Source organism: Pleurodeles waltl, chromosome 3_2 (assembly GCF_031143425.1).
Source record: "Pleurodeles waltl isolate 20211129_DDA chromosome 3_2, aPleWal1.hap1.20221129, whole genome shotgun sequence".
Taxonomy (NCBI): domain Eukaryota; kingdom Metazoa; phylum Chordata; class Amphibia; order Caudata; family Salamandridae; genus Pleurodeles; species Pleurodeles waltl.
In genome coordinates this window covers 110,663,434-110,683,541 of record NC_090441.1, presented here as the reverse complement: position 1 = coordinate 110,683,541, position 20,108 = coordinate 110,663,434, and the positions used below count along the sequence as shown (strand labels likewise).

General features: G+C 43.3%; 1 protein-coding gene across 1 annotated transcript in view; it reads left to right on the top strand.

Moving 5' to 3' along the window:
- Positions 1–20,108, top strand: part of LOC138286354 (mucin-22-like) — a 78,015-nt gene that overhangs the window by 10,227 nt on the left and 47,680 nt on the right. The window contains exon 3 of the mRNA XM_069226511.1: positions 18,911–19,120. Within this exon, the coding sequence (XP_069082612.1) occupies positions 18,911–19,120 (210 nt within the window). The remainder of the gene's footprint in view (positions 1–18,910; positions 19,121–20,108) is intronic.

Sequence of the window (20,108 nt, the reverse complement as noted above, 5' to 3'; positions counted from 1 at the left end):
CTGGATGTCCTGCATGTGCATCCACTTTGGCATCTAGATTTCCAACCCAGGTGAATACATTTCAATCTTATGAATCTTTATTCTAAGGGCATTCGGATTGGGCACTCAGCTATAGCAGGGTTTTGCTTGTGATGATAGTGGGAGTGGGCCTTTGCATTGCTGTCATTGGCATTAACTGTTTCACACTTGCACATACATGATTGGTTAGATTGGTAGTCAGTGTCACATGCATGACATCTCACATTTAGTGCACTGTTCAGGGTTTCACAATGGTGGAATATTGCATTCTGGGAGTAGCAGTGCTATGAGTTACCAGTACTTCACATGCCATTTCCAAGGGCTGTGGAGCCAGGTGAGTTTAGTGGACATGTGGCATGCCAAAGAGGGGTATTGGAACCTTTGGACAGAGGTGTATTGGGTGTTATGTTAATTGGGGTGGGTTAAGGTGGTGAGGGAGCATGCACAACATGAAAATCGGGTGACATGGATTTCGTGAGGACTTACCCAACTCCACCCTCCCCCAGGTATTCCTGTCAGGTCCTCAGGATGCAGTATGTCCAAGACCTTCTCCTCCCAAGATGTGAAAGTAAGGGGAGGAGGTAGGGCCCACCACCAGTCTTCATTACCGCCAGCTGGTGGCTGGATGCCATGGAATGTACCTTTCCCCTGAGGTCGTTCCCCCTCTTCCTGGTGTCCTCCCTTGTGCATGGTTAGCTGCCTACAGAATTGACCCTGTTGACTATTCTTTGCCACAGCTGGATTTTCCTGGCAATTGATGTTTGCTGGACCTGTGACCAGAACAGGTGTGGCTCTACCCTAACAATTTCGTCCACCATGACCCTGAAATCATCATCTGTGAAATGTGGGTGTTTTTGTGGGGATGGTAGTGGTAGTGAAGACGGTGTGGTAATGTTCAAAGAAGTGTTCAAAGAAAAAGGCTACAGAAAAATGTAAATGGTGAGGTATAGGTGCTGTGATGTGAGTGGGTGACGGTTGTTGTAGATTTTGTGTGGTAGTAAAATGTGTGTTGTGTATGTTGTGCACGTGTCTAATGTGTGCATAGTGAAATGTAAATGAGTGCCTATTCTTGCTTTTTGTATATCCCTAAAATGTTGGTTGTCTGTGGATGTGTGTGACGTTCTGTTTGCAAAGGATTGTGGGTTGTGTAGGGGTGTGTTTTATAGCGCAGTGTGTAGGTGTGTCGGGTGTGTGGATATGTGTCAGGTGTGGGGTATTCAAACTATCCAATCTGGTGTTGTGTTCAGTGTGATGTGAGTTGAGACCTCCGCGGTTTGCACCACCAATAGTTTTCCGCAATGGAAGAACCACTGTAGTGATTTGTGGATCGTAATATGATGGGAGGATTTTTGTCAGCCTGGCGGTGCTGGTGGTGGGACTGCATATTTTCCGTACTTCAGTGTCCTGGAGGTTTTGGAAATTTGGCTGTTTTTCAGCATACTTCACAGTGTGAATCTTAATACGGCGGTCAGATGACCACCAACATGGCGGTCTTTTGGCACCACCACTGTGGCATTCTTTACAAAAGACTGCCAAACTCGTAATGACCCCCTTGGACTCCAGGACCTACTCCAGCAGAGGGCTCAAGCAGAGTCCATCAGCACAGTCCAGGCTAGGTTTGCGACTTCTGATGTGTCTGTAGACATCCAGGGCAGCCAACTTTCACTTGGAGTCCACACCACAGTCCTGGGTACAAGAGGCAGCAGGTCTATAAATTTAGGGCCCATATTTATACTTTTTAGCGCCGCATTTGCGCTGCTTTTTTACCAAAAACAGTGCAAACTTACAAAATACAAATGCGCTGCTTCTGCGTCAAAAATTGACGCAAATGCGGAAATAAAAAAGTATAAATATGGGCCTAGGTCTCCACATAGGTCACAGACAGCAGACATTTCCTCCTCTGCTCTCCCTCAGGTCCAGATGTATTCTGAGGAACTTGGGGAGAGATACCACTTTTGTACACTTCACAAGCCAAAGGGTGGGGTGTCTTCTGAACACTCTCTAATCAATGGTCAAAAAGTTCCCAAAGCAAACCTTTACCCTTTTCCAGGTCATCATGTTTGCCTTACTGCAACCTATCCCACAGTGCACCATTCTTAGGAAAAGTCAATATGGCGGAAACATTTTGCCCCTGAAGGAGGCTGGTGGTCCAGCCAGGGGTTTGTCTAGGAAACGGAGCAATTACCCTCTACTCAACCACACTAAACTGGTTCTGGGACACACTCACCCCTCTTCCCCTTCACACACGTACTAGAATGGAGCCAGAATAGAAATTTTTGGCACTGGAGTAAAAGGTCTCACTGCATGCCAAATGTCTCACTTTATGCGTAACTAAGAATGAACCGTTTTAGGCTCCACCCTGTACCTCTCAAGTTAATTCAGTTAATTCAGTTTTTAAACCCTTCACAGATGTCTTAACTGAGAGAAAATAAGTCATATTCCTCACACCCAGGTCCTCCTGTCAAACAATCCCAAGTGATTATTTGTGCTCTGGCAGACATTTTTACACATCCTCAATGGGAAATCACTGACAGAGGGCAATGCTGGTAGCATAATACTAATTAGCTTACTAGAGTTTCTGGCAAAGTCTAAGGGGCATATTTATACTTCCTTTGCACCGTCTTTGCGTCATTTTTTTGATGCAAAAGCACCACAAACTTAGCTCCATATTTATATGTTGGTGCTAGACCTGTCTAGCATCAAAATATTGGAGTTAGCGTCATTTTTTGGATGCAGGAAGCCACCTTGCGCTGCCTTAGAGCTATATTTATATCCCTGTGCTAAAATGACGCACAGGTTGGAGGCGGACCCAAATAATGATGTTAAGCTTGCTTAGTGTCAATATTTAATGCCTGGGTCAGACCAGACATTAAGGTACCTGTGGAACCATTTCCACGGTCAAGCATCATGGAATGGGCCCACAGGTGCCCATCCCAAGCCCCCGGAACACCCCAACCCACACCGAGGGACACCAGAGGATGGAGGACCTCATCCCAGGTGAGTAGGCTAAGTATTTTTTATATTTTATTTTAAGTGCCATTGGGGGCCCTACCATGGGCCCCCACTGTCTGGCACTGGGTTTAATGGCCATGCCCAGGGGACATTGGGGTGGTGGGCATGACTCCTGCCTTTACTAAGACAGGAGTCATTTTTGGGTGGTTGTGCATCTGGAAATGACATAAGGCTGGTCAGCAGCATTATTTTTGCCGCTAACCACCCTACCGTCATTTTCTGTCGCACAACCTCCTTTTCCCATACCGCCACCCCACCCCCACCCGGCTAGTGTCTTTTTTTTTAAGATAGCCCAAGCTTAGTGCTGGCTTGTGTCATTCCTTAAATATGGCACCAGGCTGGCGCTGTAGAATGGAGCAACCCGGCGCTAAATCTTTGGAAATAAAAAAAAGTATAAATATGCCCCTAACTTTCTAAAAGTTATTTTTCTTTATATTTATAAAAAAACAAACTTCATCATTGAATTGGATATTTAATAAAAATGTCAAAACCATGGTTTCATGAACTCTTGTTTATTCCAAAACAAATAGCATTTTAATTGTACTTTAGTTTTAATTGTAGAAACAGCTGCAACCCTGTGCAGTGACAAAAGCTTTTGAGGGCTGGTCAATGTAGAGACATGCCAATCTAGTTTTCTTACATTTTCTACTTTGAAAAATTAGGGTCCATACCTCGTGGGATACAAGGTGACTTGCTTATTATTTAAAAGCAGAGTTCCTTCCTGTTAAAAATTATTATTTTTAAAAGCTGCAGCTGTCAGGGTGCCCATGCAGGCCTGGAGCCATATTTTCCTTGTCAGCCTAGTGGATGGTGCAATATGTGCTACACTCTACAGGAGAAATCAAACTTTCATGCCAATTGGTGTATTTTTAACACAAGTTACTATGTCCAACCCATTTAGCCACCTTGATTTTTGCTGTATTACCCAGTTTTTGGACTTTTCTGTTTGGGAGTCTCATTGAATATCACTCACTATGTTCTGTTGAAAAGAATTGGAAGTACTAACAGGCAGCATCTACCTTTTAAAACAGGATATGCTGCTGTGCAATTGAGGTAAGATAGTCTAGGTTGGCTGCACAAGAGTACATAGGCACATATGTGTACACCTGTGTGTGGCCCCAACAAGTGGGTCTATAATCTTGCTCAGTCTAGTATCTGCACACAGGTAGACTATTGCAGAGGAACCCATCATGGATTTGTGCTGACTTACTTGTACAAACTTCGTCAGTGGGAATTCAAGTGTACGTCTGTAGTGCTTCATTGGAAAGTGTGTAAGTTTCACTATATTCCACATAGTTAGCAACATGTACAACAAAGTACAGTTTTGCTAAATTAGATAGGGTGACACACTCTTATGATAAACAAAGACCAAAAATGCTGATTTAATTTTACTTTTATGGCTGCACTCCTTCTGACACTTCAAGATTAGGGGCCATATTTATGAGCCCACTTGCATCATACTCACCAATGTGGTGCATGGATGACTCAACTCAAAATGCAATTTACAAAGCCACACAAGGCCACCTTGCACAGCCCTGAGTGGCTTCTTAAATCTGGAGTAATTCAACGGAGTACAAATTGCTGCACTGGGCTAATCTGCTACTGGGAGTCATTCCATGCGTGTTGTGTGGGTGTTCCCTCACGAAACCCCTGGATTTTGACATATTCCCATATTTACCTGAAGTGGCAGACCAAGGAACGCACGAAAATGTTACACCTTCCCAATTGAGGCGTAACTAGGAGAAAGGAGTAATATCTTTATTTCTCCTTATTCTTACCTCTTTCTATGTGTGCTGTATTCTGCAGCACACATAGAAAGAGGGAAATGACTCAGGGGATTGTTTTGTGCAGGAAGGTGCCCCTTTCTGCACAAAAACCATCCTCCTTACAATGTAGGCACCCTTGCACCATGGTGCAGGGATGCCTGTGTTAGTGCTAGGCTACCTAAATGGCACCAGCGCAGGGACAAAGGTAGGAATGCAGCATATTTGTTTATATACAGTCCATTCTTGACCTTTCCCCGTGGTGCAGTGCAGCAAGGTGACTTGCTGGGCTGCGCTGCGTGCTCATAAATATTCCCCTTATTATATATTTCTCAAACTTGGCTCCTAATTGCATTCTGCATTTTGGTAGCCTCGCTGGGCCATGTTAATTAGTCTGCTGGCTAGCAGGAGGACCCCCACACCGTAGGGTCTTTTGAGAATGATTTGGCCTGTCCTGAAAAGGAAAGGGACAGGACAGAAGCTGCATGTGCTAATTACTATTTACACTTTACCAGGCTTCAGGAGGCTCATCTCATATAGAACAAACATAAGAAGACCAGACCTCTAGATCCAGTCACAGCATGAGTTTTTGAGTGAAGAAACCAGGCGGCTGTGGCAGGTAGATGTGTGGTTTCAGGCTCTCAGAGAAGTCTTTCAAGAGACCACTTCAACCTGCCATGTTGGAATACTGTGCACAGTGGTTGGGACAGGGGTGGAGTGATGTATCATCCTATAATTGGAAAGAGATACCTACCTTATGGCATTTTCCATCCCACTTAAAAGCCTCTGCACAGGGGAGGAAGAGAAAGAGAAGATGGAAGTGGCAGGACCCTGACAAGATGGGTCCCTTGTCTGGAGCGCTGAGGCACTGTGGACTTGGACACAATGGGACTCTGTGGATCTATCTTTCCAGGGCAAGTACCTACACTCTGTGACAGACAATAGAGGGATAGGCCTGCTGAGGGACCCTCAGCAAGAAGGGTCCCCAGGAATGTCTGAGAACTGAGCCTGCAGGACAGCAACCTTCATCAAAGGGTTGCCCACTGACTTCTGCAAAATAAGGGCACCCTTAAAGTGGCCAAAAAAGGCTGTGGGATCTGAAGGGAGCAGGCAGGGAGCAAATAACAGCTTGAGGACATGGGGTGTTCCTGAACTCCAGGCTGAAAACAGATGGAAATTGACAGAGGGCAGGTTATTGGCTAAATGTTACAGGGCAGGAGGATGGGTCTTGTTCTCTCCTGTAATTGCAATGGAGAAGAAACATAGAGGAAAAGTAGCTACTGGTAACATAAGAAAATTAAGAGGCCAAGAGGCAGAAAATAGACTCTCATGGTGGCTAGAGGTCACCATGGGAAGCAAACTTGATCAGAGATCATTCAAATGAGCCAAGCAAGTGGAGAAGTGGAGGGGGGAAATGTGATCCCTGTCAGGAGAGGGTCTGGAATTGGGCTTGTGTGGCATTCCCCCTTATTTTTTATTAAGTGTCTCCAGGGGATTCCATCTTCCCAGGGACCAATGCAGATAATATAAGCAAGAAAACTGAATAACTGTGTCTTGGTGCTGTCCCATAGCAAATTCAAAAATGTCCCTGGGCACCCTTATCTCCCCAGTGACTGAAGCAAGAAACCACTAAGAGAAAACATTATCACAGGGACATTTCTGGATAACCTATCCTGTGTCCAGGACCTACGTCTGGGAAAGTAAGAGGCTCCCAGAGTGTCAATCCTCACCCATGCTGACCATGGATGGGAGAAGAGAATAATGCTTTCTCTGAACCAACGGAACCAGCAGAGTGGTCATGTGAAGAGGATGCTGGCTTGGTGGCGACACACACAAAAGTTGAGTCAGATAGAGGGTGCAAGCCAGGGGGCACATGTTGCTCATGCATGATTCCAGCGTGCCCAACCTGGGTGCCCTTCAGAAGGGGAAGAGGGCATAAAGAGCAGAAAAAAACAAAAGTGCCCAAAAGCGTACTCACTTAAAGGCAAAAGTAGAAAAGGCATTTCTTGCACCTTATTATAATGTGTCTGAAATACATAGGGGTTATTATTGTTGGTAGAGGGTGTCACCAGATGTCTTTCCCCTGCAAACCTGTATCTATTTATAAATTAATGTGTTCAATTATGTAGTCTGTCTGTAATAAAGAACGTTACCATTTTGTAAGTAAAAGCACTTAAGGGACAATGATTTATTAGGGGTTGTTCATTGTATGCCTAAATGCTGTGGTACTAGGCCATATCATGTTCCTTGGGCATGCCTTGGACTACTTTGACTCTCTACCCTTAGAAAGTCAAGGCTTCAATGTGGCACTTGTTTCCCAGAAGTTGGGAGTGTGTTACAAGTAACAACTTACAACTAACTACCCCATTGTCTTACAGCTTTACTGGGAAGTTAAATATGCCAATTGGAGATTAACCAATGTTACCATGTTTTAAAGCATAAACAGAGGGGACTGGACAGCAATGCCCCAGTGTGCAGAGTTCAAAATACCTTTCAGGAGAAAAGGGGGGGGGGCTACACCCACAGTTTTTGTAGCAGAAAAGACAACTACATTCAGGTCATTTTTATATATGGTTCAGTTTTTTGTTTTTTGGAGATTTATTTTTACAAATATTATATTTAAATAAGTGTATGAATTTATTTTAAGGAACTGCTTTTATTTTTTAGTTTGCTTTTTTAATAATTATATTTAAGTTCTTTATGGTAATTTGCATGGACGTGTGGATTTTTTCTACAGTGGGCTGCTTATACATTTTTTTGAACATTTGAATTCTACATTTTTTCAGACTGTATTTCCTGATTATTTGCTGTGTAGAATACTTTTAAAGATGCTGTTCTGCAAAGATTATTTTTAAATTATTTAGAATTGTAATGAAAGTATGTGTTTATTTTAATTGTATTGTATTTATTTGTATGTGTTTTTGAATTCCCTTCTCTGTAGGAAAATGTATTGTCAATAAAATCAATGTTTTTGGCTGCTTGGTTCAGTTTGTTTATTTCTGTCATTTATGCATATTATGTGTTATACTTAAATGTTGTAGAGTTATTTTAGTTATTTATTTACTTTTTTGTTTATTTGTGTTAATGTCTGGGTTGTCTTTTTTGGTTATAGGTTTTATTCATAAGTGTCTGGATTTATTTTCTGGAGAATTGGCTAGTTTTTTTTGTTGCATGTTGGTTTGTGTTATTAAAGAAAAACAATACGTACAAGAAAAAAGGTTTCTTTTTGCATATATTTTATAAAGGTTAATTTGTAATTTTATTACGTTCATGTTTGTTTACGTAAATGTAGTTGCATGTAGATAAGTGTATGTTACACTGTAGGGTATAGTATCTTAGTACCATCACAATTCATTGCTTAGTGTGTCTTTTTTCTGCAAAGCTTTGAATTAAGGGTCTGCTAGAGAATGTTTAACTCAGAACCTTTCTATGTTCCTTCTGTAGGATTCATTGATAAGTGGTGCCTTCCTATTGTTGCTTGAAAGTAATAGAGCCACTCTTCACTGATATTGTTTGTCTTTTCTTCCTTATTGAACAAACTTTGGTAAACATTCCACTATTCCATGTAGACTTTGGCTTGGCATCCTTGTCTAGATTGGCGCAGATGGTCATCCAAGGTATCATCAGAGTAGTCTGGTTGAGGATTTTTGTCTCATTGTTTTCATAGAATGATAACACAATTAATAAAACTTAATAGTCAATGTTTATTTTTGTTTGTGAGCAGTAGTGCATTTTTTTACTGTAAGTTTGTGGTAGGTATTGCTTTGTTGGTTGGACAACTGTGCAAATATTAATGGGATGTTGCTCTGGTATTAGCTGTATATGGTGCAGATTTGGTAGAAGAATGATCAGACATGTTTTGATGATGTCACTCTTAAGTCAGATTAGTGATTAGCATGGGAGTTAAGAGACTTTGGGAAGCAGGCAAAATAATAATAATGTTCTCATTATTTAAATTAACTGTTAAAATAAAATGTTCTTTAGTACGGGTGAGTGATAGTTGTGGTTTAATCTCTGTTCTTAATTTTTAGGGCAGGGTGTGATTCTGTTGTAGTTGATGGTCAGGATCTCCATACAAAGACTGAAGCTGTTTAGGTAAGAGGTAAGTTTTTTAAACCATATTAGGCACTTAGGTTGCAGCTGCAAGATGTAGCTTGTGTTAGGGTTCCATTCTCCCTCCAACTGTAAGGGGAATATTTATACTCTGGTTGCGACAGATTTTTCTTCATTTTTTTTAACGAAAATCTGGTGCAAACTTAACCCCATACTTATATAAAATATTGGAGTTAAAGTCATTTTTTGCTTGCAGAAAACTACCTTGCGTCAATGAGATGCAAGGTATATGTTGCCGGGCAAAAAATTACTCTAAGGCCCAGGTGCCTTATTTATCCTCCCGTGCAAAAATCACGCAAGGGAAGGGGGCCGGGCCTAAATTATGGCTCTAAGCATACTTAGCGCCATTATTTAACGCCTCGGTTAGGGCAGGTGATAGGGGACTTGTGGGCCTATTTCCATGGTGGAACACCATGGAATAAGCACACAGGTGCCCTCCCCAGGCCCCAGGGACACCCCACCCACACCAAAGGGACAGCGGAGGATGGAGGACCCCATCCCAGGTAAGTATAGGTAAGTAGAGGAAAGTATTGTGGTTCTTTTTTTTTAAAGTGCCATAGGGGGGGCCTAACTTGGGCTCTCTACATGGCACTGTGCCCAATGGCCATGCCCAGAGGACTAAGGTCCCCTGGGCATGGCCATTGGGCTGGGCAGCATGACTCCTGTCTTTGCTTAGACAGGTGTCATGTCCATGGGGGTTGTGTGTCTAACAATGACGCTAGTCAGGTTAGAGTCATTATTTTGACTCTAACCTGACTAGCGTCATTCTTTCACGCACAACCTCCAGTTTTCCCTATGCCTCCCCTACCCGATTAGCGTTATGTATTTTGACGCTAACCATACCTTAGCGCTGGCTTATGCCATTTCTTAAATATGACGCACGGCTGGCATCCTGGAATGGCACTAGCTGGCACTACACTTTTTGACGCAAAGCGGCGCTAACGCAGGTTTGCGTCAAAAAGTATAAATCAGGCCCTAAATGTCTCCCATGCTTCACCAAGCATACAGATACCAACTTTACTCATATCACATTCCCACAGCATCCACATTCAGTGTTCTACCATATGCTCACTCAGCTCATACATACAAAGACTCATCACATTCCTACATTGTCCCCCTTCCTCACACACTCGACAGGCCAGGTGCTTAGACAGCACATCATGGCACTATATCATCCCCTTTCCTTACATACAGGACAACCAGGAATGCCTTGTCACTATGTCATCCTCTTTCCCTACAAGCATGGCAAATATCAAATCAGTAGAACAATGGCCCATAAACAAGGTAAGCTCTCATACCTTCACTATCTTCCACAAGCAAAACACACATGTTCACAAGAATAATACACTGTATCACATTCTCTTGCATACAGTCTAACGTGCAGCCCAGCACTCCACCACATCCAACATCCATTACTTGTGGCTGGCCAAGCCAACATGCCAAAGTGGCAGGCTGAAAAATGTGCATACATTTGCACTCAATACCACACCCTCTTGAAGCTGCACACACTTCAAATGGAACATCTCCCACACACAATAATGACAGACTCCAGTGCATGCAAATATGACTTCTGAAACCATAACATTCAAATATCTGTGTGGTCCGGTGCTACCACCCAACACCAGTCCACTTAAGAACATAGGACAGATGCCTTAAGGTGCTAACATAGAGGAGCACAGGCATACCACACCCTATACTTACACCCACAGATCATCCCATACATAATACCTGTATGTGCAATCCAAATCACAATCAAGACAACCATCAATGTATTCTCTTTTCAGTACCATGCATCTGTCACTCCTCCAATTTTTACAAAATGATGACTCATACCAGCCCACAGACAGGTGAAAAAACATAATATAACACTACACCTTACACTGATGTGTGCTGTCTTGAGTAACACACATCTGATAAACTTACCATTTGTACACATTGAAATAGAACTTGTTATTTGCAGCCACAAACACTGGCTTCTACTCTGCTCTAGTGTTGGACATGGCACTTTCAGCAGGGTCACCCCCAAACTTTTTACCTTCACTGCTCCTGTTTTGCTGGAATTAATTCTGTTGGCTTTTGGGACTCTGTGCACTTTACCACTGCCAGCCAGTGCTAAAGTGCTGTATTATTCCCTTTACACAGTGCCAACTGGCACCTTTAATTAACTTTCAAGTCTCAGCTAAAGTGGTATTACATGTACCCAAGGCCTGTTACTGTAATGCTACTGATGGGCATGCAGCACTCATTGTGCCACCCACTTAGGCAGCCAAATCCTTACTTTTTAATACACATAAGTCACCTCTAAGGTAGGCCCTAAACAGTCCTTAAAGTTGAAGATATACTTTTAAGTTGTACATGTCCTCGTAGTGAAAGACTCCTAAATCGTTTTTCACTACTGCAAGGCCTATATCTTCCAATGGCTAACATTGAGTTACCTTTTTAAATTTTATAAGTGCTAACTTTTGTTTGGTAATAGGTAGAAAAATCATGTTTGGTCTTGAAATAATCGTAATTAAAATTCCTCTTTAATGGTAAAGTCTGAATTTAATTCACAATTCTGAAAAATGCCCCAGTTATAAAGTTGACATTTTCTTGTCCAGGAATTTGGTGCCCAAAGCCTGTGTCCTGGGACCCATGATTAGGTGTAGCTGGCATCTGACCTTTGTGTATTACTCCGAGACAGTGACACAAAGGCGACTGGGAGCAGTTTTGGTGTTGCGAAGGTGGGTAAGAGTACCCATCTTTTTGCAAGAAAGAAAAAAGTTTTACACTTGATTATACTAATGTAGACATTTTTGAAGAGTAGGAGCATTTTTCATGGGAAAGCATGATGGATACCACCGGGGTATGCAACAGTATAGAAGAGTAGTGTCCATCTTTTGCAACAGAGTACCCTTCAACCATCCCATAACAACAGGGCGACTTGTGAATCATACCCGCTATTGTGCACCTACAGTTATTTATGAAATACTCTCATGCTACATAGTATTAAGTGTTACAACATTCATATATTTGTGCAGGGACAACAACAAAACATTCTCCTAACCATCCAGGTTGCAACAACACTATTTGCAACTAAGGAAAAAACCTCATAGACACAATGTCAACACTCTTCACACAGATTCAATAAATTGCAAACAAAATAAATATATAATGTACTCAAAATATTTTCCATGGAAAACAAATAAAAAATAACTACATTCTCTCTCATGTTCAGAGATGTACAATATTCTTTTGTATCCATGAATCATATGGAAGAAAAAATGTTGCCTCTTCATAACACTAACATAGGACACTGCATATGTATCTCCCAATGAGTGTGTTAACTGTACACACACATTTCCTTCATATCGCAAGGATCATATTAAACTCAAGCTTAGCAGCAGCAGCCTCTCTACAAAAATGTTTACGGCTGTGTGTCTTGCCAACACCTGCTTGCTATCTGAAAATGATGACCCTTTCAAAATAAATAATCACCTAAAGGCAAACATCTCACCTCTGCCTTAAAACAGTGATCACAAAAGCCTTAGAAAATAAAAAGGAACTCCAAATTCCACTCATTCCTGTACAATATCCACTTGCATTATTATCTGCATGTGAGAAAACAGGGCTTTTTGCAGAAGCCCCCTCACTTTTTGCCCCCAATTTTGATTAATATTGGTGTGTTCTGACTCTGATTGTGCCCTTTGCTATGTTAACCAGGCCCAGGGCATGTGCCTTGATTTGAAAGGTATATGGAAATTAGGCATAATTATAATTGGCTCTGGCAAACTATCTGTAAATCCCTAGCACATGGTAGGGCATGTACGATAAGAGACCCAGTGGAGTTAGTGTGCCCTTGGTTGCACTGCTGTATTATCCAGTGTCATTTTAAAGACAGACCTGCCTTCCAAATTTGACTTTGGAATTAAAAGTACTACCAAAGTCTTAATCTACCTTATTTGTACATGTAAGTCACCCCTAAAGTCTGCCCCTAGGCACCCCAAGGGTTGGGTAAAGTGTAAATATAAGCAGGGACATTACAAAATATGTTTTATAAGCCCCGGTGAGGGAAAAACTGCCAAATTCGATTTTCGCTATTGAAGTGTATTAGATCCATAGTCTAATATTGGAGGGTTTCATTTTAAAATAATAAAGTCTCATTTTGCATAGCAAATAGCTACATATGTCACGTAAGATATCAAATAGTAAGAATAAATCCAACAACTTCTAATGTTCCATTTATTATAAATATTACAGGGAACGAGTTTAAGAACTCTTTCTAAAAGTTACGTAAATTAGCCCTGTAGTGCCCTTTCCTGATTGGTCAGCCTCTGGCAGGCTGAGCCAAGCTACCTTAATGATGTGTGAATCACCTGGGCTGAGACAAAGGATGCATCTGGTGGGAGGAGAACTACAAGGGAAGATGGCAGAGCAGAAAGGGGGTTGGGTGGCCAAATTGATTTTCAAACTAATGAAAAACAGTAGGTACAGAAACCAGACCTCCATTTCCTGTACCCTCCTGCCAGATGGGAGCCCTTGTAATAGAATTAGCAGAGGGGCTGAAAGGGGTATGTTAGAGAAGCTTAGCCACACAAGGGGGTTGGTTTGGCCAGATCTATTGTCCCAGGAGAAATGTTCTCCCTCTTGGATTTTTGGAGAATAGTGCTTTCTGGGAATGATTCTTGGCACATTCTGCAGGAAGTGGTCACCCCAGAGTGTGGCACCCCACAACCCGAAAGACAAGGGTGCCCCTTGCCTGTCAATCCAGGAGCATGGATAAATAGGAAGAGTTGCCCAGCATCTCAGATCCCTGTTGGAAGAATAACGGTCCTGCTGAACCTCTGGTCTGCACCTGAAGGACTGTACCCAAAAGGAGTACACACTCTGGACTTCACCACAAAAAGGACTTTGCCTTGCTTCTGAAGAGCCAGGAGTGGACTTCCTGTAAGCACAGGTACAAAGGAGCTACCAAGAGTATCCTGCATTAAGTCCTGCAAGCAGAGCCCAACTGACCAGCGCCCAGTGGCCTTTTGAGGATTCTGACCAGGTGCGTTCCAGGAATTGTAGTCCCAACTCCCAAGCAGCAACTCAGATCTTCTGGAACCTTGGACCAAGATTATAGGCACTGCAAGACACCAAACACAACTTCAGGAAGAAGATCCAGAAGTTTAGAGAAGTTTGGAGCAACTTTGTAACAAATCTTCATAAAGTGATTGCCCCTTCAACAAGAGTCAAGCCAGCGACATTGAGCCGCGACCCAGCTTACATTTTAGGTGCATCCTGCTGAAGCTCTGAGGCTTTTCCCCTATTGACGAGACTTCCAGGAATTAACCGGGACCTCTCACTAAGCCAAACCGATGTTGTTGCATCACAAGCCGGCCTGAAGAGGAGCCCTGCTCAACGACAAGAGAAAAAGTGGCAGAAAAAAAGCCTGAGGGCTCGATTATGATTGCAGCGGTGAGACCATCAGACCTTGAATATGATGGTGGGAAGGCGACCGCCAAACTGGCAGCCTCTTCACCACCGTATCATGATGTTTCTGTCAGGGGTCCATTTTAGTTTGTCCAGGTGCAGGAGTTTAGCTCAACTCTGGCTTGCAAGGCCTGTGCCCTTTTACCTAGATAACATGTTCTGTTTTATTATTTGCTTTTATTCATTTAAGAATTGCTTGCATTTTATTAGAAATGTTTTTATTACATAATCTGTTGCCATTCCATGAAATCGTTATTATCAGTAATGTACATATTGGATTGTCATCATGTTCTTTGCTATGCGTTGGACAAGAACAGAATGTAAACATGTCAGGCATGTGTTTTGATATTGCGATACAAATTTGCACACAGTCTACATTTAGTTACATACCCACATCAAGATGTCAGCACGAACAATAACATGTGCCTTACAAAAATACCTTGTGAGATCAAAGCCTTTAGAGGAGGTTCCATCCAGGATATTCCATCTATCCTGCACGTCACTTTGAAGCAGACCTCAGCCTTTGTGTCTTTACTAAGCCTGATTTGGAGACTGGAGGCCAACCTTGTTTTAAAGTAACAGGGATTAGGGCGCCTCTTTTGGATACGGCATGGGCAGATTAGGTTTTTCATGCCTCTCTCTCTATAGGAAAGAAAATACACTTTAGGGAGGAATTTGCATAGTCATGTTTTTAGCAATATGTTGGGGGTTTTCTTATTTACATTGCAGCTCATGCATTTTATCATACATTGCAGTCTTTTCAATAAATGTATTGAAAACTATCCTGCATATTCTTTCTTGCCTGTGTGTGTGTGTGTGTGTAAGAGACTTATTGCTAACGAGAGAAAAGGGTAAGACCTGTTCTACCACGATTTTCCCTGAAAGGCTGCCTGAGTCCAACTGTTAGGCTGCCGGAAATCACCTTTACTATTTGTGTTTTGGTGAGGTGCTGCTAGAGAGCCTAAAGGATTGGGCCAACAGCTGCCAACTGGTTTAGGAGTGACTCAGTCACCTATAAGCAGAGGTGCTGCAGTCCCTAATTCAGCAGTATCGTAGAGGTACGAGAGTCGTTACGACATGGCATCACCAACGACGATTTACAAGTCTGCTAAGTATCTCTGTCTCACACACACCAAGGTACCCTAAGTACCATTATGCGGAGATGCCCGTGGTCTTAGGGATGAACCTCCTCAACTGAGTACCTATATAGCCTGTAGGTTGTTCAAGTTTGAAGCTTAAAAAATATTTATTTTCCCATTGGTGTTCCCAACTTTGAGACCTCCTCCTTAACATGGCAAACGCCATAAACATCCCAGAGAACTGCAGGCAAGCACTTAAGCAGTTTCTTTTAGCCAATGGCTTAACAGACGAGGGAAGGGAAAACACAATTGTTGTGGAAGCTCATGGAGCATACCAAACAGAAACATTTTATTCCTGGGTCACTTTTCCTGAAATAACTGACAATTCAAATACATTTTACACCTACAGAATAGTGAACATACCACAGTGGTACCTAGCTTATCTACACTTAGATATACCACTTTCTTATCAAGACCCCAAAACTGGTTCAATGGTGCCCTTCCACATGAAATACAACCTGTGAGATTGAGGGCCAGATGTATACTTTTTGATGCAAAACTGCGCAAATGTAGTTTTGCGTCAAAAAGCTTAGCCCTGGCTAATGCTATTTTTCAGAGCCGTCTGGGCATCATATGTATACCATGACGCAAGTCAGCACTCAAAAAATGGTTAGAGTCCATTTTCTTTACCTTAACCACTGCTCCTTGTCGTAAGGCAAAATGATATATGCACCGCAAAAATAACTCTAACCTGTTTTACGGCACGTAAATGTGTCGCAAAATGGAAATGCACCACTTTAAACCGCATTAGCGTCAACACCATTCGCTAATGCAGAAAACAGTGCAAAGGAGAGGCAAAATGGACTCAGAAAGCCAAGAGAGACCCCAGGGTGGCCCCAATCAACCAGAAATCAGTCAGGAGGACACACACAAGTCCCAGGGGAGGTAGAAGAAAAAGAGAAAGTGTTGTTTCAGTGCAGAGGAGCATGAAATACTTGTGAGAGTGGTGACGGACTACCAACATCAACTCTTCATCACCTCAGAATTGCCAATTGGCAGGAGAGAGGCAATCTGGCAGAAGATAGTTGACAAGATTAACAGTGTGGCAGAGGTGAGGAGAACTGTAACTGAGTGCAAAAAAAAACACTGGCATGTTTGCAAGCGAAGGACAAAGGAAAAAATGGCAAGGAAAAGGAAGGCAGCACTACAAACTGGAGGTGGTAGTCCAGCACCACAAAAGGACCTGGGCGAGATAGAGGAGATGGTTGCAGTGGTCATCGTGGAGGAACTGGTCACTGGAATCACAGGACAGGACACTGTAGACTAACAGGAAACACCACAAATGCAGGGTAAGTTGCATTGGGGAAATTAATGCTAAATTGTCAAGTGCAAGAAGGGGGAGGCACATAGGACACACTCAATGCATATCAAAGGAGTGTAGAGGGACACATTGCCCATGAAGCAAGTTGCATCATTCAGACATAAGCTACACATGTACCGATGCCTTGGTAGTACCATGCACCACAACACATACACAACCTGGACATATGTCAATCACCAGGGCTAAATACCTACAAGTACATATGCAGCACATAGGATGGAAGGCATGTCTAATGACTGTGCCTCCGGTTGTGTCATCACAACATCCCTTGCATATAGCCAAATAAACCCTACCAACACGACGGAGACATCAGAGACTAGGAAGTCAGTTAATACCATTCCTTGGGTCATGTGGTGTCCCTTGCAGTAACACCTTGCAACTGCCTTGCCTCATTGCCCAAACACATGTGTGCTGCATCTTATAGCACACAATGTATTGCAACTGTTCCAAACAGTACCCAGACATGTGCCGATAGCACCACTACCCCACACATTAACAACATATCCACATAAGGCAGCCACCACTCCATCATGCAGTAAGGATGCCCCCCGGGTGCAGGGAAAAATAATCTTAGCAGACGCTGGGGGAATAGCAGGGTGGTCCTGTATCACAGGAAACATGCCACTACCCAGAGCAACTAAATTGGTATAATGTGGAGCCACACATTTTGATGCTGATCAGAACTGTACTGCTACTGAAAATATGAGGCACAGATTGCAAATTGTTGGTCACAACAAATACAGGCTGAGCCCACCACTACTGTGACACAACCATGTGAGACACGTAGGAATGGGGAAATAATCACACACATACAACACATGGTGTATGTCTGTGAACATAATGGTGTACAATTTCACATTGGCAGGTGAGGGATGGTGAATGGGCAAGTCTGGTGTTGGTAAGACTGCCAGTGCAGTTTACCCTTTGTGGTTGGCAGTATGAGTCACATGTTGGGATGGCGGGTGGAAATCTGTCTGCTCATCGTAGCTTTGTGGGGCACTTAGCACAACATTGTTGATGGATCAAATAGAGTCAGTGCCAGTCTTGGGGTGTATTGGGTGTGACAGGACACACTGCTCTTAGCCCTGCAAATCAGGCAATGGAAAGGGTAAAGGGACAAGGCATGGCACCCCCTGCACTGCCCATGCCAGGTGCATGGGCTGTGCAGGGGCACACAACACCACATCACCGCCAACCTTTGCGAGGGGGTCTGACTGCCATGCAAAGGCTGGTGGAAAAGCAGGAACATACCTGGAGGGTAGCGCTGCTCAAAATACTGGTCTGGTGTCACAAGACAGGTGGCATTGACAGTCTGTAAGCTGCTGGCAACCTGCCAGTGCCAGGGCATTGGCCCATGGGGCATACCCCAAGGACAACATGTGCCACTACCTCCTGCGCTGTTGGGGGTAGTCATATAGAAAATGGCAATCAGGTGGTCATAGGACTGCCAGACTTGTGATGAGAGTCCATGTATGCACTAGTATGACTGCCTGTAAAATCACCATCAAACTAGCTCGAGGCCCTTACTTAAGTTCAACTCCAGTTAACTGGTTATGTCCATAAACTAATTTACCATCAGGCACTGTCATATAGGAAATTATGTACACAGCAACAAATGATACCCATGCTGGCCATTCCTGGATCCACCCCTGTGCCTGTGTCAATTTAGCTGCACTGCCACTATGCTGTATCTCTTGCATCATAGTTCAAGGATGGCTGCTTTGAGGAAGAGAACATAGATTTGTAGGAAGGCATACCTTCCAGCACAGAATGAAGATGAAATGGAAATCTGCTAGGTCCATCTGTGCTGTGCAATGTAGCACACATACACACATATCAACATTGGGAGCTATCAAAGGAAACAACAGCATAGTGTCTTGGCAATGCCATCCCTGGGGTGGTGCAAGGTTTCAGTACTGCCCGGGTGTATGTGAAACATGTAAGACTGGGACAGGGGCATATTGCAATGTATGTTGCTGTGGCTTCACCACTACAACACCCATTGCAAGGCCTTACTAATAGCTAGTCAGTGACATGACATGTCAACTGTCACAACACAGAAAGATTGATTTTACTCCTTCTCATTGTAGGGCATGATGGCTCTCCTGCTGATCTGCCTGTCCTCGAGTACCCCGATGACTTGGATGACCAGCTAGCAATAATCAGCCAAGAGACCCTCCAAGAAGTCCTGGCATCTCCTGAGACACCTCCTCCAGTCGCAAGGAGGACAAATAATGTAGCAGCCATCCCAGATGCCCCACCAAACACCCCAATAGTACAACCTGCCAGCACCGACACAGGTAAGGACTGCAGCAATGCCATATGTTGTTCCACAGATTGCAGCTGCCGGGAATTGCGATTCCACATCTCCAACCACTGAAGTGTGTGTGGCCCGCTCTACCTCCCCACCACTACCATCAAGGGCAGAGGAGACACCACACACATCGGAGGATGAAGAGGTGGAAAATATCATCTTCATTCGTAAGAGTTCCCGGTAGCACCAGCCCATGCCACATGGGCAGTGTTCTCCTTTGTCCTGTGCTTGAAATCATGCCAGTGTTAGCATAGTTGGATATGTGCACTCTTCACCCACACACTGTTGACCTGTCTGCTATGGACTGTCATTGTCTCTCACCTACCAATTGGCAATTATTGTTCCTCCGCACTTAAAAACACTTCACCCAAGCATGTCCCATGACATGTCCATCAACTCTGGACTTGTGTTGTGTCACGATTGTATGGATTTCACAAATGGTGTCACTGACCTGGACATTGTAATTGTCGCACTACGACACTTGTAAATAAACACCTCCTACACAAACATCATGTCTTTGTGTATTGTGATACATCTACTACGCTTAGTAATTGTGATGTGTGTAACCATGTCATTAGTCACAGAGTGTCCGTTACAAGAGTGCAGGACTATGGGGGCACATACCTACACACAAGCTCCCAACATGACAAATGTCAATGCTGGTCTCATCCCTTACAGGCAATTCAGTGAGTATGTCAAAAATGAAAAACACATGTATGCTTCACTCACTACATATGGCAGAAATGGCTGTAAAACAATTCTAGTGCAATATCGTCAGCTAGGAGTACCAGTAGAACACATTGGTGTGATGCAGAGGTACCTAACCTCATTAGTGATTGCCACCAGTCAGTTTTGCAAGATAGAATTCAAATGTAGGCTGTTGTCAGATATGCCACAGTTCCCATCATTCATACACAGGACCTCAACGCTGACAGCTGAATTACCACATCTACCTGTCCAATACAAAGTAAACA